Source organism: Poecilia mexicana, unplaced genomic scaffold, assembly GCF_051168715.1.
Source record: "Poecilia mexicana isolate PSO_F unplaced genomic scaffold, ASM5116871v1 scaffold_16, whole genome shotgun sequence".
Taxonomy (NCBI): Eukaryota; Metazoa; Chordata; class Actinopteri; order Cyprinodontiformes; family Poeciliidae; genus Poecilia; species Poecilia mexicana.
Window position 1 is genome coordinate 31,173,239 of NW_028263385.1, and position 25,729 is coordinate 31,198,967.

At 39.7% G+C, this 25,729-nt stretch overlaps 1 protein-coding gene across 3 annotated transcripts in view; it reads left to right on the top strand.

Moving 5' to 3' along the window:
* Nucleotides 1–25,496, top strand: part of LOC106904619 (SAC1 like phosphatidylinositide phosphatase) — a 28,503-nt gene extending 3,007 nt beyond the window's left edge. For 2 of the 3 annotated variants that reach the window (XM_014969036.2, XM_088013560.1), the window contains 18 exons: nt 285–359; nt 466–593; nt 2,161–2,310; nt 6,673–6,732; nt 10,386–10,419; nt 11,315–11,416; nt 11,939–12,024; nt 16,506–16,592; nt 16,683–16,751; nt 17,955–18,034; nt 18,169–18,267; nt 18,361–18,499; nt 20,663–20,732; nt 21,370–21,442; nt 22,390–22,483; nt 24,260–24,352; nt 24,427–24,484; nt 24,823–25,496. In XM_014969036.2, coding sequence (XP_014824522.2) covers nt 285–359; nt 466–593; nt 2,161–2,310; nt 6,673–6,732; nt 10,386–10,419; nt 11,315–11,416; nt 11,939–12,024; nt 16,506–16,592; nt 16,683–16,751; nt 17,955–18,034; nt 18,169–18,267; nt 18,361–18,499; nt 20,663–20,732; nt 21,370–21,442; nt 22,390–22,483; nt 24,260–24,352; nt 24,427–24,484; nt 24,823–24,959 — 1,634 coding nt within the window. In that variant the 3' untranslated portion in view covers nt 24,960–25,496. Of the gene's footprint in view, nt 1–284; nt 360–465; nt 594–2,160; nt 2,311–6,672; nt 6,733–10,385; nt 10,420–11,314; nt 11,417–11,938; nt 12,025–16,505; nt 16,593–16,682; nt 16,752–17,954; nt 18,035–18,168; nt 18,268–18,360; nt 18,500–20,662; nt 20,733–21,369; nt 21,507–22,389; nt 22,484–24,259; nt 24,353–24,426; nt 24,485–24,822 lie in introns of those variants that run through there. The other variant, XR_015765561.1, reaches the window with a different exon arrangement.
* The last annotated feature ends 233 nt before the right edge of the window (nt 25,497–25,729 follow it).

Here is a 25,729-nt window from a genome sequence, read left to right on the forward strand (position 1 = left end):
CACGTTCCACAGTTGGTGGTTAATTTGATTGTGCCCAACATGTCAAAGTGTTGTTTTGCAAGACACTGAGCCATAAGGTGATGTGTGTCCAGATGAGTGGAAGCATCACATGGCCAATGGCAGTAAGATTGACAGATCTATGACAGAGCTGTCCATTATTTATTTATAGCTCTTGTAAATATTGAGCTTTAAAGCTTTCCTACTTTTCCTACTTAATTCATAGTGATATAGAAATTCTTTACTTTAGAATGGCCACTAACCATTGTCTCATTTCTGGACCTTAGTGAGAAGCGATGTTCCTATGTCAGCTGAAACCATGCCAATATGTGGACTTATGGGAACTATTCGATTGCCAGCAGGTATGTTCAGCATGGTGAGATTATATTTCTGGAGTATGTCAAACTGTCTCAACTCTCATTGGTGTGCTTTCATCTCCTTCATGATCTGGTTTCTTCATAAATCTAGGCATGTACCTCATAGTGATCACAAAGAAGATGAAGGTGGGAGACTTACTGGGCCATGCTGTGTGGAAAGCTCTGAACTTTGACATCATTTCTTACAAAAAGACAGTACTACACTTGAATGATGACCAGGTTGGTTCTTTTACCACCACTTACACTCCTCATGGCCCACTGTAGCAGAAGGACAACAAGCAGAAGCAGCATCCCAAACCGCACATTATGTCCAAACTGCTACATGGAGACAAGCTGACTTGCTTCAGAAGGATGTGAAGTCCTGTTTTAGTGACATTTATACATGTTGAAAGGTATCTTCACATTTTCACTAATAATCGTGTAGCCTTTTGCAGTTTTTGAAACTGTGAATAAAATAAATGAATAAAGATGATTATCAAATGTTCAAACAATCAGCAGGTCTGAGTTAGAGGTGCATTGGATGTTTTGGGGTTCGATGCTTATTTTTGTCATTAGAGAACTGAGGCTTGACTTGGAAAAAAGGCTTTTGAAAATCTGGTGGGATTTCAAGTGAGGTTAACAGTGTCTAAATAAATAGAAGTCAGGCTTGGGAAGGTTGGAAGGGTTCTGTTTTTGTTCTTATTCACAATAGTTCCTCTAGATGGCAGCAAACTAGAGTAATACATTTTGACTTAATGAATTACTTACTCCACAAATAGCTGCTCAGCTGTCTGTAGAGTAAACTTTGTTCGACATTTTTATTGTACTTTCAAATGTGTCTATCAGCTTCACATCTTAAAATATGTAATTAAGTATTTTAAGATGTGTTTTGAGATTTAAATAAAAGTATCAGTTAAACTTTAGCTGGTGTAGAAAATCAAGCAGGTACCGGACTGGGTTGGCATTGCATCTTTCCTTAGGATTATATTAACCTTTTAAGTAAGGCTGGACACTAAGCCAATAACTATACACATTATGATGAGTCGGTATCAATAAATAGAACATCTGGTAACACTTTATTTGAAGGGGTGTGCATAAGACTGACATGACATATGTCATGAACACGAAGGAGTCTTTGTGAATGTTTGACTGGTGTCAAAGTGTCATTTGGTAAAAAAATAAAAAGATACTGCAAGGCTGACACTTTTAGTGGACTTTTAATGCAACTTTGCATTAAAAATATTATTTACCGAATGACATTTTATGACGAGAGACAAATGTATGTGACGATTCCTTCATGTTCACTACAGGTGTTATGTCATGTTTATGCCTTTTACACACCTGTTCAAATAAAGTGTTACAAACATCTGATAGAATATGTAATATCTAGAATATTCACTGAACTCCAATCTAGAACCGCACATCATTCTGGGGGATATGGGCAGAGGAAAGGCTATAGCTACTCAGTCTCTCACTAGTGATCTGGTGTTAGCTTCTCATATGCTAATCAGCTATCCCAGTTGTAGAAACAGTACATTGTTGCCATGGCTATACATCATAACATCAGAGAGTTAAAAAAAGGGCTACACAGCATCCAAAATCAGAGAGAAAATTGTCCAAACATGCAACTTCTCATCCAAAAAAAATTATGAACAAAAGTCTCGAAAGGAACAAATCAGAGCTAACGTAACAGAGCTGCCACCATAAGCAGCACAACTCTAGAAAGTTCTAAAGGTTTGGTGATCAGAACAATGAACAAGAACCTGGAAAGAAGCAGATCTTTATATCTATGAATTTTCTATTGCAGATGCAAGACAACAAAACATTTGTATCCATGATCAGTAGTGTGCTTCATACGGATGGCCTCTACTTTGCAACAGACTATGATCTGACCCACAGTCTGCAGCGTCTCGCAAACACAAGCCCAGCATTTCAAGACATGAGTCTTTTGGAGAGGGTAAGAGACACCAGACAGCCTTTATAACACTTCTCTCAAACATGATTGTTGCTACCAACCATGGGCATTTCAAACAAAAATGTTTCAGAATCATTTTTTTAATCACTGTCTTTTTATTGAGTTCTTTCCTTTTATGCATACAGTTTGAATACAGATATTTATCCAACACAGACACAAAATAACATACAGAAAATTAATCCCTACAAAGTAATCCCATTTAGTCCACCCAGGTCACTATCCAGTAGATCCACGGACTACATTCCTATCCCTGACAGAAGTGGAACGTAATAAAGTGAATTAACTTAATTAATCTGGAGCCTTATTGTAAGTTTTTAAATGAGTCAAGAAAGGGCCCCCATGTTTTTTCACACTTACTGGTTGAGTTTTGAAGAGAGCATCTAATTCTTTCCATTTTCAAACACGACATAAGGTCATATAACCACTGTTTGAGAGTCGGAAGAGCAGCACCCTTCCACCTGGTCAGAACTGTACGCCTCGCTAACAGCGAACAAAATGCCAGTGCCTGAATTTAAAGGCTGGTAAAGGCAACCCCTCACCACTGAAGCCAAAAAGAGCCAAGAGAGGGCCAGGTGTTATCGCGACTCCGGCCAGCCTGGACATCGTACGGAAAACATCTGTCCAGAAATGACCAAGAGCGGGACAGGACCAGTACATATGAACCAGTGTGGCCACAGCAGTTTTGCATTTGTCACAGTATGGGGTGATTTCTGGATAGAAATGAAATAGTTTGCTTTTGGAGATATGGACTCTATGTACAATTTTGAACTGAATGAGGCATTGGCGTGCACACAGAGATGTTGTATTCACCAGGCCCATGTCTCATCCAGTATAGCCATATTCAAGTCTTCTTCCCATGAGGTTTTAAGTTTAGATGAGGAGGTCTCTTTTATAGTCAACATTAGCCACGAAACCAGCCCTTTACAAGTCGGGTTCAATAATAGGATGGTTTCTAACAGTGAATGCTCTGGCAGAGATACTGAGCCTAAAAGGTGAGACTGAAGAAAGTTTCTGGCTTGCAAATATCTAAAAAAAATGGGATTTGGGTAAACCATATTTATTACCAAGTTCCACAAAGGATGCCAAATTCTTCTCTATGAAAAGGTCCTTAAAATGAGTAAGCGCCCTCCGGTGCCACTCTAGGAACACCCCATCCTGAACAAATCGTTTAAAAAGGTGGTTAAGTGCAATTGGACTTAAGAGAGAAAAACCGTGGAGTTTAAAGTATTTCCTAAACTGGCCCCATATTTTCAGTGAGTGTTTCACTACAGGGTTTAAAATAGGTTTAGCTGTAGCAAGCGAGAGAGGGGAGCAAAGCACGGCTGGGATGGATATGTTGTTACCACTGTGTAGCTCCATAGCCACCCAGTCAGGGCAGCCACCCAGGTTATGGTAAAAATACCAGAACACTAAGCATCTAAGGTTGGCGGCCCAATAATAAAACTGGAAATTGGGAAAGGCAAACATCCCTGCTGTTTAGATTTTTGGAGTTGTAATTTATTAAGCCTTGGGCGTTTACCCTGCCAGATGAAGGATGAAAAAATCGAGTCCAGTTCATTAAAAAAAGTATTAGGAATAAAGATAGGTAATGCCTGAAAGAGGTATAATAATTTGGGTAGTATATTCATTTTAATGGAATTGATACGTCCCAAAAGGGACGTGAAAAAGGGCTTCGACTTGGTGAGGGATCCCTTTACTTGGTTCAACAGCTGAATCAAATTCTCTTTGAACAGGTTTTAATGTTTTTTGTCACTGTGATACCAAGATATATGAATTTTTGTCTTTCAGTTCTGAGCGGCAAATTAGCAAAATCTGACAAATTAGCTTTATTGCCTATGGGGAAAAGCTCACTTTTGGTAAGGTTCAACTTATACCCAGAAATCTGACTGAATTGGCTAAATATGTCGAGATCAAAAGGCAGTGAGGTTGATGGTTTGGAAATAAAAAGTAAAAGGTCATCTGCATAAAGCGACACTTTATGTTCCATGTCATTCCTCCAAATGCCGGATATGTCTTTACTGGTCTTAAGTGCAATGGCGAGGGGCTCTATGGCCAGATCAAACAGCAGGGTGCTAAGAGGACAGCCCTGACGGGTGCCTCTTTGTAGTTTAAATGGTTTTGAAGTCTGAAAATTGGTACGAACCGTGGCAGATGGTTGCTGGTATAATAATTTAATCCATGAAATAAAGCTTCCTCCAAAGCCAAATCTACTAAGGACTGCAAAAAGATAGTCAAATTCAATCTGGTCAAAGGCTTTTTCTGCGTCCAAAGAGACACACACTCAGCCAAATCAGTGACACCAGAGTAAACAATATTAAGCAGCCTTCTAACATTAAAATATGAGTGCCGACCTTTAATAAAACCTGTTTGGTCTTTTGAAATAACTGATGGTAAAACAGTTTAAAGTCTACGGGCAAGAATTTTGGATAAAATTTTGACATCTGTATTTAGGAGAGAGATGGGTCTGTATGAGGTGCATTCCACTGGATCTTTGCCCTGAATAGGACGCCCACTTTCAGTGTCTTCTGGCAGACCAAGGATGCGGATGATCTGCCGTCTGCTACGGCTCTCCAAGTCAGTCACTTTGTCTTTTAGCTTAGCATTTTCTTCACAAAAGAGCCACACATGAGTCTTCGAGGCCAGCCACTTGCTGACCCAAATCTTCTGTTGCTAGAAGGAGACTCACTCTGCCTATTCCTCCCGGGTCTGCCGCATCTGGTCTAGCTTGGAGCTTAGCATGTTGGCAGAAGACTTGAACTCGGATTTCAGGTCCTCACCTTGCTGCTGAAGCAGTGCAGTGGTAACCTCCAGCGTTAGGCTAGGGTCCTCCTTATTGCTTCCTTTCGCGCTCTTTCAGGCCATAACTAGTGGATAAATAACCAAAATACTGTTTTTGTATTGGTGGGTGGTGTAAAATTAGGTTTCTGTGGGGTGAATTTAATTAAAAGGCTGGGTTTTTCCGGAGCAGTCCTTTGCTACATCTACCCTGTCCGCATGGCAAACCGGATGTCCAAATGTTTCAGAATCATTTGTAACTAATAGATTCTTTTTCAGATAACCCCCCCACCACCTGCCCACATTCAGATGCTATGTTCACATTGCACATGACTTCTAACTTTTCAGTTAGCATGTTGGTTGTGCTAAAATAATCCTAGTGGGTATGTTTTCTAAAACTTTCAGTACAAATGGCACATCCAACACAATCTGAAGAGATTATCTTAGCAACTGTTGAGGAAAACTCCCCATTCCATTTTTTCCTTCCATCAGCTGATCATGCTAGAATTTACGCCCAATCTTCGGGACACAAACGGTGTAGACTAGTTGGAATTGTTGGCTGCCTTTTTTAGCCTACAAGTGTTTCAGTTTTACTTCATTATGTTCTTTCCTTCTGATGCCATTTATTTTGTGAAGTGCACCAGTCCCTCCTGCAGCAAAACAGTCAATCGTAACATGCATCCAAATTTTAACATTGTGATGGTGTTCTCAAGTTATCAAACATAACAGTGGTTATTATGGCCAAACACTGACATTTTTTTAATTTAATCACACTGTAGAACATATCTCCAGAAAAACAAGATCTCAGTCACAGATTGCATTTGGAAACTGCAATCTGGATTTTATATTTTATCACTTTAGGAACAATGGCTTCTTCCCCTCTGAGTTTTTTACTTTTATCCCAGGACCTATTTTACTGTGAATGGTGACAGAAGAATACAGCTAGAATTGTATTTTTCTGGCATTTAGAAAATAAACATAAACTAGGAAATTTTAGCTGACCTTTGATTGGATAGGATAAGTCTGACTTGATGTCAGACAGAACATGGTTTACAAAGAAAATTCTGATAAATGATAACTGGCCTGTACATGTACAGCTCTTCATCAAGTCTGTGTACTCCAAAGTACTTGCACCGCATTCATACACTGATGTTCATTTCATTGTTATTTTTTTTCTAAATTTCTTCCAGATTGTAAGTTTAGTGTAGCAAGATGTTGACTCAAAGAGCAGGCTAAGGCCCGACAGGGTGGAGCTTTAGTTCTTATCTGGAACAAGAAACCAACTCTTGTTGTTGACTGGACAGATCTTCTTGAATCATTAATAATAATATTGCAATATTATTATTATTAGTTACAATAATATTAGTGCTTTGAAAATATGAAAAAAAAATCTTTAAAGACTTTATTGCTTCCTCTTGTTACATTTTTGTCACCTGTTCTTGTCTTGATTTTTGATTTTTTTTTTTTTTTTTTTTTTTGCAAATCTGCAGTGCATAAATTTTTTATGTCATATCTGCTGTCAGTGTGATTCCTGTATCCCCATTTACATGTTAACTCTGTTTGTTCCAGGCAGATCAGCGCTTTGTTTGGAATGGCCACCTGCTACGGGAGTTTATGACACAGCCAGAGGTAAGATACACAAGTGACTTGTTTAATAACGTTTTGCCAGCACCAGACATAAGTTTCAGCACGTCTGCAATCACTCACTGTTTATTCAATGTCACATGCTGTTTTTATTTTAATTATTATTATTATGAAATGTGCTATACAAATAAAATTTGATTGATTGCAATATGAAATTTCTTTGCTCCTAAATATTCCACGGTCAACTGTCGACTGTATTATAAGAAAAGTGTTTGGGAACAGCAGCAACTCAGCCATGTAGTGGTAGGCCACATAAACTGATGGATCGGGGTCAGCGGATGATGAAGCACATAGATCACCAACTTTCTGCACAATCAATCACTAGACCTCCAAACTTCATGTGGGTGTCAGATTAGCTTGGGAACAGTGCAGCTGTTCACCATGAGTTTCCACGGGTTTCCATGGTGACCAGCTGCATCCAAGCCATATGTCTCCTAGTGCAATGCAAAGTGTCAGATGCTGTGCCGTAAAGCTGCCACTGGACTCTAGAGCAGTGGAGGCATGTTCTCTGGAGTGACGAATTGTGCTCCTCCATCTGACAATCTGATGGATGAGTCTGGGTTTGGCGGTTGCCAGGAGAATGGTACTTGTCTGACTGCATTGTGCCAAGGGTAAAATTTGGTGGAGGGGGGATTATACAACCCCTGGCAAAAAGTATGGAATCACCAGTGTTGGATGAGCAGTCATTCAGACATTTCATGCTGTAAAACAAACTCGGATCAAAAACATGACACAATATTAAGGTCGTTCCAAAGTGCAACTTGTTGGCTTTCAGGAACACTCAAAGAAATGAAGAGAAAACATTGTGGAAGTCAGTGAATGATACTTTTATTGACCAAACACAGGGAAATAAATATGGAATCACTCAATTCTGAGGAAAAAAGTGTGGAATCATGAAAAACACATAAACAAAAGACCATTCAAAATACATCACTAGTATTTAGTTGCACCATCTTTGGCTTTTATAACAGCTTTTAGTCTCTGAGGCATGGACTTGATGAGGGACAAACAGTATTTGGTGCCTACTCTCTTTGATAGCAGTTGCCAGATCAGCTTTGCAGGTTGGAGCCTTCTTGTGGAACATTTTTTTCAATCTCCACCACAGGTTTTCTATTGGGTTGAGATCTGGACTATTTGCAGGCCATGACATCGACTGAATGTGTCTTTCTTCAAGGAATGCCTTCACTGTTTTTGCCCTATGGCACGATGCATTGTCATCTTGGAAAATTATTTCATCATCTCCAAACATCTGTTCAATTGAAGGGATGAGAAAACTGTCCAAAATGTCAATGTAAACTTGTGCATTGATAGAAGAATTAACCACAGTCATCTCCCCAGTGCCTTTGCCTGACATGCAGCCCCATATCATCAAGGACTGTGGAAATTTGGTTGTTTTCTTCAGGCAGGCCTCTTCATAAATCTCACTGGAACGGCACCAAACAAAAGTTCCAGCATCATCACCTTGTCCAATGCAGATTCTTGACTCATCACTGAAGACAACTTTCATCCAGTCATCCACAGTCCATGATTGCCTCTCCTTAGCCCATCGGAATCTTGTTCTTTTATGGTTAGGTGTCAATGCTGGTTTTCATTTAGCTTTCCTGTATTGAAATCCCACCTCCTTTAGGCGATTTCTTACGGTTCGGTCACATACATTGACTCCAGCTTCCTCCCATTTATGCTTCATCTGTTTAGTTGTACTTTTTTGGTTTTCAAGACAAATGACCTTTAGTTGTTTGTCTTGACGCTTTAATGTCTTTCTTGGTCTACCAGTACGCTTGGCTTTAACAACCATTCCATGCTGTTTGTGTTTGGACCATATCTTGGATACAGCTGACTGTGAACAGCCCACATCTTTAGCAACCATGCGTGAAGGGTTACCTTCTTCAAGAAGTTTCACAATCCTCTCTTTTGTTTCAAGGGACATTTCTCTTGTTGGAGCCATGGTTCTCGCCACTCCACTTCGTCCAGCAGCCCTCCAAGGTGTCATGACTGCAGGTGTTTTGAACTGCACACTAACGGGCACATCTAATCTGGGGCAGGTGTCCATTTAGGGAAAGGAAATAGACTGGGTGTGTCCTTTTTTCTACCTCCAATTTGAGTGATTCCATACTTTTTTCCTCAGAATTGAGTGATTCCATATTTATTTCCCTGTGTTTGGTCAATAAAAGTATCATTCACTGACTTCCACAATGTTTTCTCTTCATTTCTTTGAGTGTTCCTGAAAGCCAACAAGTTGCACTTTGGAATGACCTTAATATTGTATCATGTTTTTGATCCGAGTTTGTTTTACAGCATGAAATGTCTGAATGACTGCTCATCCAACACTGGTGATTCCATACTTTTTGCCAGGGGTTGTAGTGTTGGGTTGTTTTCCAGGAGTTGGGCTTGGTCCAGATATAGTGAAAGAAACTCTGAATGCTTCATCATACCAAAAGATTTTAGACAATTCCGTACTCCCACCTTTGTGAGAACAGTTTAGAGCTGGACCCTTCCTCTTCCAACATGACTGTGCACCAGAGCACAAAGCAAGATCCATAAAGACATGGATGGAAGAGTCTGGTGTGAATGAACTTGGCTGGCCTTCACACAGTCCTGAACTCAACCTGATAGAACACCTTTGGGATTAATTAGAGCAGAGACTGAGAAGCAGGCCTTCTCATCCAACATCACCATGTGACCTCACAATTGTGCTCCTGGAAGAATGGTCAAAAATCCCCATACACATCTCTAAACCCTTTGTACAACCTTCCCAGAAGAGTTGAAGCTGTACTAGCTGCAGAGGGTGGACCAACGTCATATTGGACCCTATGGAAGGGATGTTACTTAAGCTCATATGTGAGTCAAGGCAGGTGAGCCAATACTTTTGGCAATATAGTGTACCTGCTTAACAATCCGTTCACCTGACAGGGGTAGGCTTCCAAAGTTGTTCAGGATGGATAATTTACCACCTTTACCTTTAAGAACTCAATGAGCAATCGTTTGTAGTTTCTTGCATCTATAAAAGGTGCTCCTCAAAGTTAACCTGTAGTACAGATTTCACATTACAATACATGGGTGACAATGAAAATGAAATTAATATACTAAATGGGTGAATTGATGAATTGGTTAAAAAATATTTGTCAAAACCCAATGTACCAGGGGGGTGCACCAATTGCCGTTTTCTGGCCGATCGCCGATTACTGATCTTTAAAAAGCCTGGCCTGCCGATTCCAATTTTGGCTGATAGAAATAATTTTTTTTGTCTGAAATGTTTCTAAATAAAGGAAGAAAGTCACTGAGTTGGTAACAGTGGGGTGAATATTGTTAACTGCAAACATGCAGACATGAGCTGTGGGCCGGTCTGTCAGTCAAACCTCTCTCACAGGAGAGCAAAAGGAGACGGTGGTTGATTTTCAGACTTCTGCTGACGCAGAGAAGATCTGTGGATAAGATTGACTTCACATGTGTCGGCCAATTACTGATCTCCTAATATTAAGGAAACGGCGCCGATAATCGGTGCACCCCTACTTAACAAATGTAAGCATGGTAGCTGTGTGTCTTGTCTGCTGTGTTGGGCTGCTGAACCAGCTAAAGTTTGGTGAGGGAGTGTGTGTTTGAATTGTTCACGTGGTAATGTTTCCTCACCTGTTTTACAGTTGCACAGGTTTGTGTATCCTGTTGTCCATGGTTGTATCCTTTTCTGTGGCTGTCTGCCTTGGTTTATTTTTTCCAATAAAACTGTTAAGGTTAGAAAGCGTAATGATGAAAACATAAACTTCAGTAAAAACATGTTCCTCTACTACACTGCTTCAGACAGGGAGTCTCAAGTCGTTCAGCCTTTTTTCAGTGTATAATTTGATCACAAAATGATGAAATTGTAGTTTTTTTCTGCATTAGACTGGATTATTACCAATCAATCACAAGGCCAACATTGATATAATCACTCCATTCTGGTGGTGGAGCAGAATGTTGACACAGATCGGGAACAAATAAACTGATGTCTGATTTTGGAAGTTGAACAAGAGTAACTTTTGCCATGTTTGCTTGAGCCACACATTTAAGATGTACCTTATCATTAATACATTTGATCTTTCAAAGCAACAATTTACAAAACATACATATAAGCACTTAAATGATTTCAACCGAAGTGGAAAATAACAGTAGACATGTTGGCATACTAAAAGTAACTTAAAATATTTATTGGAAATATTCTAGTTTCATTTGAAAATTAACCTTAGAAGTGAGAATCATTAATTGGTGACTGACTGTTGATTAGAATGCAAACAACCTTTAATCTCAGTGGGGAAATTCAGGATTACCAGCAGCAAAGCCACAGGCAAGTTGAAGCATGTGTGACTGTTGCTTCATACTAACACTCTAAAGTGCTTATCAAAAGGTTAAATACAAACAGCAATGCATTAACTGAAGTCTATCTTGTTTTATAATGAACCCAGCAAAAAATAAATCCCCACTTGAATCTCGTCTGAGGTATGTTTCTGTATTGTTTCTTGGTTGTTGTTGTCACATTGATTCCTTTTGTTTCCTGTACAAGTATTGTTGGTTTCTTAACATGTTTCCTTCCCAGTCATTACCATTAACTCGAGCTCTATCAATGGAAAGGTGTTTGAGTGGATTATCATCTCCAGAAGAAGCTGTTTCAGAGCCGGCGTCCGCTACTATGTCCGAGGTAACTGCTGTAAGCTGCCTTTCACTTAGCTAATGTCTCCTGTTGCTCTGTGACCCCTGCAGGATCTCTGGAGACAAATATCTGATGCTTTTTTGTCATTTGTCCCCAATGTGATGAACAAAACTGGGGTTGGTACCCAGAAATATGGGGTTGCAGTTTTTATTCAACCGTTTACTGTGTAAAGCTTTGACAAGCTTGTTTTTTGTTTTTTTTTATAAATTGCATTGCGTTATCTGCATGTTGATGATTATGTTCTAAATGTGTTATGATACAATGTTCACATTAGTGAATGGCTAGGATTTTGTAGTAAATGACAATAAAACCAGTGCAAAAGTTTATATTTCATGTATGCTATTTTTATCATTTAGGCAAAATGAACTTTCTTCTAGTTCCTAAATAAGTTTCTGTCTTTCTAGCGCATGTAATGGTAATTACATCATTGTCATGCTTCTTACCACAGCATACCAGCTTTTTGTATACATTATCAAGATAAATGTCTTTTTGGTTTTTAATTTAACACAGGCATTGATTCAGAAGGCCATGCTGCTAACTTTGTGGAAACTGAGCAAATTGTGCAATACAACAATTACAAGGCTTCATTTGTGCAGGTGAGTCAAACAGCTGAGATTCCAAGTCATCCAGCAGTGGGAAAGTCAACCAATCAATAATGGCTTTTAGTGTTCTTTGTTTTTTGTCAGGGCTCTGTAAAGGGACAGCATTAATGTTTAGATCTGATTTTGCTGCTCTTTAAAAAAAAGTTGAGATTTTAATGACTGAGCAAATTAAATTGATTGACTCCTAGTGTTTGCCTTTATTTTCTGTTTCTTGATCGTAGTTTTTTTTCACCACTGTTCAGTCTGCATTTTCCATTTTCCACATTCATTGAAACATACAAACCTTTGAAGTGAAATTTTGATATCTTTGGAGTGAAAATAGTCTTAAAATATCTGTGCGTGTGTAAAATGTTTTGTGCGTGCGTAACAGGATTTGTGCATATGTACAAAGATTTGTGCGTTTGTAAAAAGATTTGTGTGTGTGTGTAAAAATATCTGTGCGTGTGTAATACTGGATTTGTAAACCTTAAAAATAAAATAAATCTTCTCCTACGCCTATACAACCTATGTAACCCTAACCCTGGTACACACACACAAAACTGCATTTACACACAGATCCGGTTACGAGTGCACAACTATTTTTGAGACTCATTTCACGTTTCCGGGAAGCTCCCAGATTTGTGTGTAGATGGTGCGTTTACATGCTAGTAAAAGCTGGGACATCTGAGTTTTGCTCTGAGTCTAGTGTTTTTATCCTCTGACGTTTCTCACTGTGCTTGTGCCCAAGTGGCAAATACTTTAGTTCGTGGAAAACGGAATATATCAGCACTTCCTTATAATATCCTAAAATTATTTACAGACATATTGTGCATTTTTGAGCGGTACAGGAGACCAAGTGGTCTGAAAAGCGACCACTAGGTGGCAGAATGGTTCGCTGGCCGTAAAAATAGCCAGGCAAACCCAGAAGCAAGACGGAGCGTCCCGGTGGTCTGTCCTCTGAAGTAAGTAGGAGCTAAACCTGCAGGCTTTGCCCTCCGATTATAATGAGACATGGAGTAATTATAAATGATTTCAGATTACATTTTATATGTCTGGTATTTGATACTCTGCCCTCTTCATGTTTCTGTTAGTGGGAGCTAAAGTTTATGTCAGCTATGCTACTTTAGCTGTTGGGAGCTAAGTCTGTGTATTTTTATTGTCTTATTCTGCACAGTTTGAATCTTCTAATCCATAAAAAATTCTCTGTGTGGTTCTTACAGTATCTGTTTTGCCCAAAAGGTTCCAATCACATTTCTAAGTAAAGCTGCTGACTGATATTTGTATATATAGTTTGTGAGATATTCTGATTTGTCTTTTACTTTATTCACTAAGCGAATATAATTAAGTGAAATAAATTGCCTTTCAATTCTAGTTTATTTACTTTCTGTGTATAAATAACATTTTATTTTTATCTCTACACAGGATGAAACGGCTGATTGTTGGATCAGGTCTGGTGTTATTTCACTTTCTGGAGGATCAGGATCTTTCAGATCTCATCTACCTTCTGATCCGATGGAGCTGCTTCAGGAACACACTGATCCTCTAACAGGATCCTCAGATCCAGGCATCGATGTCTGGTGTCCTGCAACATTTAGATACGTCCTGGTCCAACATACCTGAATTAAATGGCTGCTTAGGACAGTCAAGTCCTCCAGAGTCGTGCTAATGACCTCTGACCTCACGATTTGACTCGGGTGCATTAAAGAATAGACATCTAAAGATTGGAGGACACCGACCCTTATGAGCTGGAGTTAAAGCCCTGCTATACAATTTTCACTTAATCGTAATTACATTTATTTGCGTACAGTGGAAATTTTACCTGTGTTGAGGTAGATGAGTTTACATAGCGTCTTTACTTTAAAACCATTTTGGATTCCATTTGTCTAAAGTAAATTACAAACATTTAGCCATAGTTTGACCACTGCTTTATGACAGAAAAAAAGTTTGATGTCACAAATATATGATTTTAATAGAGGCATCATTCAATTTGTACTGTAGAAAGAAGATGACAGAAGTATTTCCTGAATTAACTTTAATGTTCATTTCACTGCACACAAGGGACAGATTAAATATTTAAGATTGCAACAAATCTGTTGAATCTTTAACAAAATAGGTTCAGATTAACATGGGTGGTTTCACAGCTACCTAAAGTTAACAATGAAATGTCTTCAAACTTACATGGATGTTCAAATATTGACTATAATCAATTAACAAAAGAAAACACCATAAAGCTGTGTATTCAAATACGACCAAGGTCAGTCTGTACAGATTGAGGAGACAACATAACATCTACCAACAGAGCAGGTTAACTACTGTAGTTTGAAAGGCGTCTTGGTTCAGTTGACGGCTCAGTTTGAAGCTTCAGGTTTTGGTGTTGAACCTCCTAGAATCTCAGCTGCTGCAGATTGTCTGAAGATGCAGAGAAAAGTACAAATAGACAGTTAGTCTACAGTTATGTTGATTTTCCTGAACAGCTGATGCACTGACAGACCTGACTGTGACAGAACATTACTGAACCTGAAAATTACTTGAATGATCACAATGTATGTAGAAATTCTTCTTTATGTTGATCAAATGTTTTACATTAAATGTTTTGCTGTGAAGGCTATTTTTGCAGTGGTGCTTTAAATCAGGGGTCCCCAAACTACGGCCCGCGGGCCGCATCCGGCCCGCCACGTCATTTGGCCCGCCTCCTCATACCAGAGAGCATTCAGTGTTTTTTTTCATATATTGTATTTTCCGGTTTATATGTGGATTTTTCTTCAACCACCAGGGGGGTTCTTGAGCAGATGTGAAACTAACTTTCCCTCAATGGAATATATACTAGTCAGTCCCAGTCACCGTTTCACTCACGGTTTTTTCCATTTGCATTCTGGGTAAAAATCTATCTAAAAGCGCGAATGTGTCGTCGCGCCCCCCGCCCCCTCGACAAGAATTTTCTAAGGTTTCTTTCTCCAAAAACTAAGACCAGCCCCCGACCAGAGAAAGGAACAGCTATGTGGCCCTCACAGGAAAAAGTTTGGGGACCCCTGCGTTAAATAAATGCATAAAATATTTATTTTCTTAAGTATGTCTTTATTAGCTCTCAATTGTGTCATAATATCAATCGAGAAAGAAATTTACTGCTTGTGGAAATCTAAACCATCTGAATACATTTTACCATCTACATTAATCAACTTGAAATGAAGACGAACAGGAACAGCAGGTTTGTCCTGGTTTGCAGACGAGGTACATATTTGTTTAAGGGCCGATGAAATGGGGTCCAGACACAAACAGTTTAATCTGAAGATTCTGGAGGATGTGTGAATAGGTCTGTTACCATGAAAAAAAATTACTGTATGATAAGTTGTTCCAAAGTTCTTAACAAACGATAATATAGTTCTTTTGAGACCATTTTTAAGTTATATAATGGTAATGATGAAATAATAATGCTAGAACACATTCTCAAAGGTCATTACACTTTAAATTCTAATGAACATTTAACACTGGAACTGGAAGACATTTTTAGTATCCAGAATAAATAGAACTAATGAATTTTGAAGTCTTTTAAAACAAAACTGCTTTTCAAAATAAGGTCTAATCGAGACCAAAGTACCAAACTGAAGACTTTTATTATCCAGTTTTTGGTAGAAAGAGAGAGAAAAAGAGAAACAATAAATCATGCCAATGGAAATGATTGAGTTTGTTTTAATTATCATCTGATTAATTGATTTATTGATTATTCTGACAGGCCTATGTGTGAACATTAGACTAAATCTTTAAGTATGTTGAAAAGTCAACATAAATTAACCTTTCAGTTTGTTATGGTGAATAACGTCTAGCAGCAGATGATGTTCCTGCAGGTCCAGATCTACCTTCATTACTGCTGAAGCAACAAAATACAGTTTCAATGATAAAACTAGATCAACCTGGGTTAAAGTTAAGACTGAAGACAGACTATCAAACTGTGTGACAGTAAAAATCCACGCTTAGCTCCCAACAGCTAAAGTAGCATACCTGACATAAACTTTAGCTCCCACTAACAGAAACATATGAAGAGGGCAGAGTATCAAATACCAGACATATAAAATGTAATCTGAAATCATTTATAATTACTCCATGTGTCATTATAAACGGAGAGCAAAGCCTGCAGGTTTAGCTTCTACTTCAGAGGACAGACCACCGGGTCGCTCCGTCTTGCTTCTGGGTTTGCCTGGCTATTTTTCCGGCCAGCGAACTATTCCGCCACCCAGTGGTCCTTTTTCAGACCACTTAGTCTCCTGTACCGCTCAAAAATGCACAATATGTCTATAAATAATTTGAGGATATTAAAAGGAAGTGCTGATATATTCCGTTTTCCACTAACTAAAATATTTGCCATATCACATTTAAAAATGGATTGCAAAACCAGTGCACGCTTTTTAAACTTTAAACCCAGTTCATTTGTTCTGATGGAAGAGCGAATGTGTGTAAGCATATTAATTTTGTCCCTATGCAATATGTTTCGTTTTTCCTAGACCAGAGGCTCCATCCCTTTCTATTGGTCTCAGAGGCCCAATCTGAAGTACAAGCCAAAGCCACAGATCAGCAAAGTGGTTAACCATGTCAGTTTTCACTCTTATTTTACATAAATCATGACATTTTTTTTTACTTTTAATGTCTTATGTACTTTTTCCTTTTTGATTTTGTTGTAGTTAGATGGATTCCAGAGGCACTTTGATTCCCAGGTTGTTCTGTATGGAAAACAAGTCATTTTGAACTTGGTGAGCAAACATGGTTTTATTATAAGTTATAATTCTGTCCTATAAATTGTAAAGTTTACAGACAGCTACATAGTGATTTCACTGGGGTAAATGAATTTCCATCTCTAATTCCTTCCTTTGTTCATTCACCAACCTAAACATCCTCCAGTGAGTTGGGGGTCTGCCCTGAGGTCTCCTCTCACATGGCTGTGCTTGGAAAGCCTCCCAGGAACTGTCCCGATCGCATTCCCAAATCACCTTACCAAGCTCTTTTAGTTGTAGAGGAGCAGTGATTCCACTCTGATCTTCACCAAGCTTTAGACATGCCACTGATTCTTATCCAGTCCACCACCAGTGAGCTTCTCCCTTGTGTCAATGTTTTTATAATGTATAGCACTTTGAAATGCCTTGTTACTGAAAGGTGCTGTAAAAAATAAAGTTTGATTGACTGATTAGTCACATGAGGTCCTCCAGAACCACAAGGTTATCCCTATGGTATTCTTTTCCAGAACAATGCCAGTTGCTATGAGTTGCTTGTTCAGTGCATAAGCACAGACAACAATCTGTTATGACTTGAAGCAGCAAGGGTTGACTCTCACTCACTGGAGCAAATTTTTAAACAAAGATCCTCAGCCAGGGCCTTGTGAGTATTCCCACTCCTGCCCAATGCTGCTCTCCCAAGACAGCCGCTCTCCAGGAGCAAAGTTCTGGTGCCCAGGTTCTGTGTGGAGGTAAGTTTTACTATAACTATAACTACTTGGTGCCAGTGGCATGTCTAAAGCTTGGTGAAGGCTAGTGAGGTAGCATTCCATGTCCCTAGAGACAGAATGTGTTGGATACCTGTCTCCATCCTCACGTGCCACTTGACTCCCAAAGCACTAGGGAGAACTAGGCATTCCTCCTCCCAGTTTGTCATAGTTTGTTTTCCAAATGGACTCAACCCAAGGAACCAAGGCTTGATGAACCCAAGGTACTATGCAGTGAACCCCCACCGCACCACATTGCCCCCAAACTTCCTTGAAGTTTTATGCTGTCCAACTCCAATCATAATGTTTGAATCGGTCTTGTCTGACCCCTCCTTTGAGTCCAATCTGGGATGGGAGACTCCACCTGGGATACTCAAATTTCTCCACCATGTTAGGGGTGATTCTACTGAGACAAGGCACATATTGACTGAATTAGGAACAGGCTGTTTTAATCACAAATTTGATTATTCTTCCACAGATCAACCAAAAAGGTTCTGAAAAGCCTTTGGAGCTAGCATTTGACAAGATGGTAACCAGCTCGGGTAATGGTATGATCAAGTAAGATCACTTCCAAGTTTACCCCCTTAGTCTTCACATGATTCAGCTCTGCCTGTACATTTATAATGCGTTGGTCTTTGTGCTCCTTAAAGAATTTTGTTGGAGTTTTTGTCTAACAGATTGTTTCTCTGCAGGTACATAGCATTTGACTTTCACAAGGAATGTAGTCGGATGAGGTGGCATCGCCTTCAGATCTTACTGGACAGTGTTTCTGAAATACAGGATGAATTTGGGTCAGTGTTTTTTTTGGCTTTAGGCTTATCCATTATGTAGATAAGGGGTTGCTGTTCATCAAACATCATGGTGTGCACTACATATGGTTTCAGATATTTTCTTGTGGACGCTGAAGGGAAGGTACTGATGAACCAAGAGGGTACATTTCGGAGCAACTGCATGGACTGTCTGGACCGTACCAATGTCATCCAGAGTCTGCTAGCCCGACGTGCCCTACAGTCACAGCTGCAGGTATCTCCTCGCATGCACTATGTCAACACAGAAATTTAAGGAAATTAATGTTTTACAGTTAAAATTGTTAAAAAAAAATTCTAGAACTTGTAGTCTTAAAAAAAGTTGCCATATTTGGTACAGAAACAAATTGTTGTAGGCCAAAATCAGTCAAGCTTTTTAAATATTGGTGATCGGCCAGAAAACTGCAATCGGTGCACCCCTGCTTCCTTTTAATAACAGAAATAATGGTTACTTGTGATGATACTTGCAGGAGAGCAAGTATCATCGCTCCTCCTGAACGTCATGCTAAGACCGTGGCATGGAAGAAATACTGATATTTTTGTCTTATTTGTAGGTTTTTGAAACTCTTTCTGCACGCTCTGTCTGCTGGTGGGAGCATGTGCATGTCACACATGCTCCCACCAGCAGACAGTGTTACTAAAAAGGCTGATGAAATCAATGATATCAACTATGAGGACCTACAGTTGCTATATGTCGTGATCTTCTTGAGGTGGCGATCGGTCTCGTTTCTAAGTAGCCTTTTATTATTTTAATATCAGACGCTAATACTGAGATATCAGTTTATTTTAACAGAAAAAAGTAGTGTATTTATTGTGTTATAAACATTAAATACATGTATGAATCTTTCTTTTTTTCTTGTAAAAACTGAAGCTATCAGGGCAGATACACCCTGCTAACATAAAATGTATCCAGTTTAGGATACAAACTAGCCTAAAATGGGGTTTCATTTTTCAGTCAGTTTGCAAACTGGCAATAGAACAAGCATGGTGACACCATCCAAAAGTAAACATAAAGTCAAACTAATTGTGGATGATACATAAAGTACTCAATATATCAAAGCATATCAAATGATGATGACAGCTGCTTATTTGTTCAGTGTCCATGTTCTTCCTCACAGCATGCTGAACAATGATGGTGGATGTTCAGTTTCATCAGCTGCCATTCTGAGCTTGAAAACAATGCCTTTGTTTTGAGGTGATGGCAATAAAAATGACTTGGACTAGATTATTTGGGCATAGTCTGTCTTTATTCTATATCAGTGCTCCTCAACCCTGGTCCTCACCCTGTCCTGCATGTTTTAGGTGTTTCCCTTCTGCTACACACCTGAATTGTATCTCTGGGTGATTAACAGGCGTCTGCAGTGCTTGATGGTCATGCAATCATTTGAATCAGCTGTTCTGGAATAGAGGCACATCTAAAACATGCAGAGCAGGGGGGCGGTGAGGACCAGGGTGGAGAAACACTGATCTATGTCCTGTCCTACCACTGCTAGGAGAGGAGTATGTCTTAGAGAGGTTGCATCACAACTATAATATTTTTTAGTGGGGCTGTCACAGTTTACATTCATTTTAACGCTGTTAATTTTTTTAAATAAGTGACCAACACTATGGCCTCTGACTTTTTGGACCTCTCCTGTGCTGGAGTTTGACTGTTATTTACTTCTCTGGTTCAGCTGTTTTCTCTGAGGCTAATTTCTTGTTAAGAGTCGTTTCTGGAAATGCCTCCTCTCTCTGTCCTCCTACCTCTTGGTTGTTGTAGGTTTTAAGTCATAAACAAGGAACAAACCCCAATTTTTACCCCGTCTTAATTATTTGCTGTATTGCTCCTTTTTCACTGTTGTTCACAAGCTAATGTTGCTGTTGCATGTACTTTCATGTGCTTCTTTGGTTGGCAAGTTTTGAAACTTCTACTTGTTTCTCAGTTTATACCGTTAATGAAAGGTTTAAGTTCAGTTGTGGAATTCAGTGCATGTGTTTCTCCTGAAATATTCATATGCTGAAGGAGGTCTGTAAAACTACAGCATTGCTGGTCAAGTACTGTTTAGTTTGACCATCAACAAACATGCTTCTAATATCATTGAAGTGATGATCATTCTGCCAGTCACAGACATAAAGCAATATTCAATGTTAAATGTCCTGAATAGAAAAAATGTAAACAAAACTAGGTGATGACCAGCCTAAAGGAGTGATAATCAGCAGTAAGTAAAACGATGAGACATCATTATTGGCCTAAGAACTACAGAGACTGAATAAAGGAATAGTTAGTTTCACAGAAAGTTGAATCCTGGAAACACAAGAAATGTCTGAACCATAAATTCAAATTTTTACTGTGTGTTCTTGGTTCTACCAGCTGTTAATATTTATGGGTGTGTCTTTGCAGAAAATGGGACTTCTCCACCTGGGACAGAAGATCGAAGATCAGACTGATTTTGAGAAGATTTATAAGAATGGTGAGCATTTCCCCACATAAAAGTAGGTTCACTATACCCTCAGTTCCATTCAAGCATTATTATAACAACATCATCTCTTAATAATGACAGTTAAGCCTTTTGTGTTGCTGGTACAGTTCCAAACATCCAAGGAATGCAGTTTACAGGATATCTGAGTGGCCCCTCGGTGTCTGGCACCACACTGTTCGGCTGCCTGTTACACAGCACCAACTCTTCCAGTTGAACAATCTGGTAGCTTTCAAGCAGCTCTGCACAATCATAGAAAACCCTGACATTACAATGCAAATGCTCAATATAGCAATACCGATTCTCAATACCAGTTTGAATGTATACCGGTATAATACCTGCCAGGTATTATATCTAAGTAGTCAAATGAGATTGCAAATCTTCACATATTAATATTATAATGACAAATGTTGCATATTGTTCAGTTCTGGTTCCAATGATCACTGTTCTTCTGGTTGGTGACTGGGACCTGGTGAACAGGGACCTCAACGTGTTCACTTCCCTCTGACTCCTTGGCCTCTGTACTCTTGTCTAGACTTTAAATTTGATAAAACTTCATAGTTAAAATGGAGGCCTTTATAACATTAGTGTTTATCACTTTATGTTCTTAATTTATTTTATTTCTGTGCAGCATGGGCAGACAATGCTGATGCATGTGCCAAGCAGTATGCTGGAACTGGTGCCTTAAAAACAGACTTCACCAGGTCAGTGTTTTCACCATCTAACAGCCAGCTGATCTGTCTTCATTCTTCTCTGTACAAGTCTCAGGTAAAAACTAGGTCAGTTTTAATGACTAAACTAACTACACTACCTTTATGTGAACTTTTGACCAAGGATCAGTTTGCCTCTGCAGCCTGAAGTGACCCAATTCCGATTTTTTGGCAATTCCGATTTTTTTTGCCGGGGCCGTTCACACTGCCAGTAAATGCGACCTGTATGCGTTCTGCAGTGTGAACGGGCAAACGACCTGAAAGTGTCCCGCATGCGCAGTAGAGGGCGCCATAGCGTCAGAGTTCTCAGTGTTCTGCCAACCGCCATAAAAAGAAGAAGTGCTCAGTGTTTGCGGAAGTAAACATGGAGGCTAACGGTGGAGCTTCGCTTACATATTTGAAGTTGTTGTCCAACCGGAGCAGCATATTAACAACTTAATCCTCATAATTCGTCATAGTTGATTTTTCTTCCCACTTGCGTGTATCAGGACGCAGAATAGTGAGATTTGTTGAGAATCTGTGACGTTCAGTTCGCATGAATGCGACCTGGACGTTAGGTCGCATTTGAATCGGATACGTATCGGATATGGGTCACATTCGAAAAAGAATCCGACCTGTGCTGTTCACACTGCCATGAAAAGATCGGATACAGGTCGCATTACGTCCAAAAAATCGGAATTGAGTCACTTCAGGCTGCAGTGTGAACGCACCCTTTGCCTATTCATATTCACGTTCAATTCAGTTCATTCAGCACCATTTCACAACAAGCTGACTGTCGACGGTGGACAATCACCAGCAGACCTGTACAACTAACTACACTCAGAGGCTCCATACGTCACCACTCTTATGACTCAAAGAATATCTGCAAATAGCTTCATAGGATTTATTTGATGTTGATACTGTTTCATAAAAATGTTTCAGTGGTGTTCTGTGTGTTTCAGGACGGGGAAGAGGACTGTGTGGGGTGCTGTGATGGATGGCTGGAACTCTGCAATCAGATATTACAAGAACAACTTTTCAGATGGCTACAGGCAGGTGAGTTTAGTCAGTCCTCTGCTTAAAGGCAATACAGTGATCCCTCGTTTTTCGCGGGTTTTGCATTCTGAAAATAACCCGTCATGAGTGAAATCTGCGAAATAGTTACCTTTATTTTTTAAGATTATTACACAGCATAATTAAATACTCTTCATTGAAACCAAAGAACAAAACCTGTTGTCAAATCAGTGGATGTGCTTGTGCATCAATCGGGCCTTAATGTGATCTGGAGTCGTGTCATTAAAGCGTCTCCTCCAAGCTGCCCTGTGAGATTCACAGCTGTATCTATGGCAGAGCGATGGATCTCGTCAAGCGAGCCTCCAGTTGGGTTCTGCGCTGATTCTGGCCAGTTTTTTCCAGCACACATTCAATGTTTTCAGTTTGAATATCCTGAATGGCCAATCTGTATTACTTATATTTAAATACCGTAACATTATTGGCACACAGGTAGAGAAGAACTGCAGACTGTTTATCCAATCAGGACGCAGAACACAATGCACTGTGAAAAAAACTGCACAAAAAAAAAGATCCACGAAGCAGTGAGACCGCGAAAGGTGAACCGCGTTATATTGAGGTCATCACTGTATTAGGATTTGTGTGTTAAAACCTCATCAACGCTTTGACTGAACTGGAGACATTGCTGTGTTGCAGATGTGTGAATTGTACAATTGTCTAAATGATTGGAATTTAACATGATTAGGACTTTGATAATGAAACACCTATTTCTATCCACCCGTCTCTCTTTCTGCTGGTGTGACTCAGAATTTACATATTTGGGTTTGACATAAAGCCTAAAGCTGGGTGCTTGCTGAGCCATAACCTGACTAAAGTATTAAAACAAATGAAACCACACACAAAGGATGGATGAATCTGCCAATCTCACTGATAGGTACAATAAGCCTTGTAGCACCATCGTGGGCCAAATGAGAGATAAACACTGGAAAATATATTCATTGTTTTTGAGAATTCCTTCTATATCCAAACTCTGGATACGAGTAAAGAGACATCCTCTCCAGATAAAGGCATAAAGGGTAAGAAACTTTAGCTGATTAATAAACTATTAAGTTAGAAATGTATTCTGCAAAACTGAATATTCTTGACAGCCTCCTGCAGTAATTCATTGGTACAAAGAAATGTTTGGATTTATCCCAACGCAGAGGCGAACTTGAGCCTTAATGACTTGGGGCAGCTCCTGTGGGCTCTGCCCACTCCTCTACTTGTTGACATCCAGCTTCCATTCAACTGGAAATAATACTACCCAGGGTTTCCATAATAATACCTTTTCAGCTATGTTGAAGGAGCATTAAAATATTTATTTTATGATTTTTCTCCTTGCTTCTTTTTTTCCCCTTTAGTTCATTACATTTCTGCTTGTACCATGGTTACACTGGCTTTTAGTATTTTCTCCAATTTGAAAATGTATAAAAAGTTTAGATAAAGGAGAATAAAACCCTAGAATTGCTTTCCTGGCCACAGTTTGTCATATAAAGTCAGGCTGACTTGGACATCCTAAATCGGTGTTTCTCCACCCTGGTCCTCACCGCCCCCCTGCTCTGCATGTTTTAGATGTGCCTCTGTTCCAGAACAGCTGATTCAAATGATTGCATGACCATCAAGTCCTGCAGAAACCTGTTAATCACCCAGAGATACAATTCAGGTGTGGCAGAAGGGAAACGCCTAAAACATGCAGGACAGGGGGGGTGAGGACCAGGGTTGAGAAACACTGTCCTAAATCATCTCAGGGATGAAGCCACCTCTGTTTGTGTTTTCAACCAGGACTCCATTGACTTGTTCCTGGGGAACTATGCTGTGGATGAAGCAGACTGGATCACTCCACTGCAAGACCCCAAAGACTGGAAGTTTTTAACTGTAAGGAAACATCAAGAATACAAACAGAGTTGTGTTGTTGTACTAATTGGGATTCTTGTCTGTTTCTTTTCCAGCTGCCTATCGTCATGGTTGTAGCTTTCTCTATGTGCATCATCTGTCTGTTAATGGCTGGTAAGAAACATTTTGGTGAACTAACACTAGCAGTAATTGATTTGGAATGGCATGGAGAACTTCTGACATCAGCCAGACTAGGGCAAGGGAACTGTAGGGCAGAGGGTCTACTCAAGCACTTTGAACTGCTTTGCTGCTGAAAATGAGCTATATAAATGAACGCACAGTCAGTTATAGGCAGGGTCCATGATGTGATCAAGTATTTGAAAGCTGAAGGTCATCAAAACCAAATCATATGAGTTTAAATGGTTTGTTGAAGTTGCATCCCATATAAATGTGCAGAGTCTTCAGTAAGTATACGGTAGGTGCAGAACTTATTGACTTGTCATGTGTTTCAGGTGACACGTGGACTGAGACTTTGGCCTATGTTTTGTTCTGGGGAACAGCCAGCGTTCTGACAGGTGGCCTGATCCTGTTTAATGGACGGGACTTTGTGGACGCTCCCAAGCTGGTTCAGAAGGAGAAGTTGGACTGAATGTGTGTGTGTGGAAAGCAGCTGGGCCCTGGCGACCTTAACATGTCATCACTTCCCCCCCACCATCGCCATCTGCAGGCCTGGAGCCTTTATTAAACATGACCCGAGCAGACAAGGACGATGGCTACCACAACCAGCCCGGTGTGAAACAACTGATACTGGGACTGGGAGATTCTGCAGGGGTTCTGCTGCTGTCCACACGTAACTTGTTGTAGTGGACAGGACTGTGTGTTCACTGGTGTCCTAGCAGCATCAGCTGTTAAAGGAGAATGCTGAGCACTCATGCAAAGTCCCTTTTTTTCTTTCTTTTTTGAGTGCATTAATATCTGATAACTAATAAGACCACATTGTTGTAAATGAATGACTCTTCAGTATGTACATGTTTTATATTTGCATTTGTCAAAGCATAGATTAGATTTTGCTGTTCAGCAGCTTTGTGAGTTTTTTGCCCTGGCCTGTTTCAAAGTGAGTATTATACAGCACCAATTTATTGATGACTTGATGCCTGTCAGTAAAGCAAACATCTGCCAATAAGAAGGCTGTTTGTTCCATTTCTGAGTTCTTGTCTACATGTCTATTGAGCAAGACAAATAACCTGAAATTGGCTACCAGTCTGTGTGAATGGGGGTGGGTCATTATGACTAAGCAGTATCATATAGAGTGGGGAGAACAAGTATTTAATACACTCGATTTTGCAGGTTTTCCCACTTCTGGATGCAAAGCACCTAGAAGTTTCTAATTTTTTTTATCAGATTCTCTCGAACTGTGAC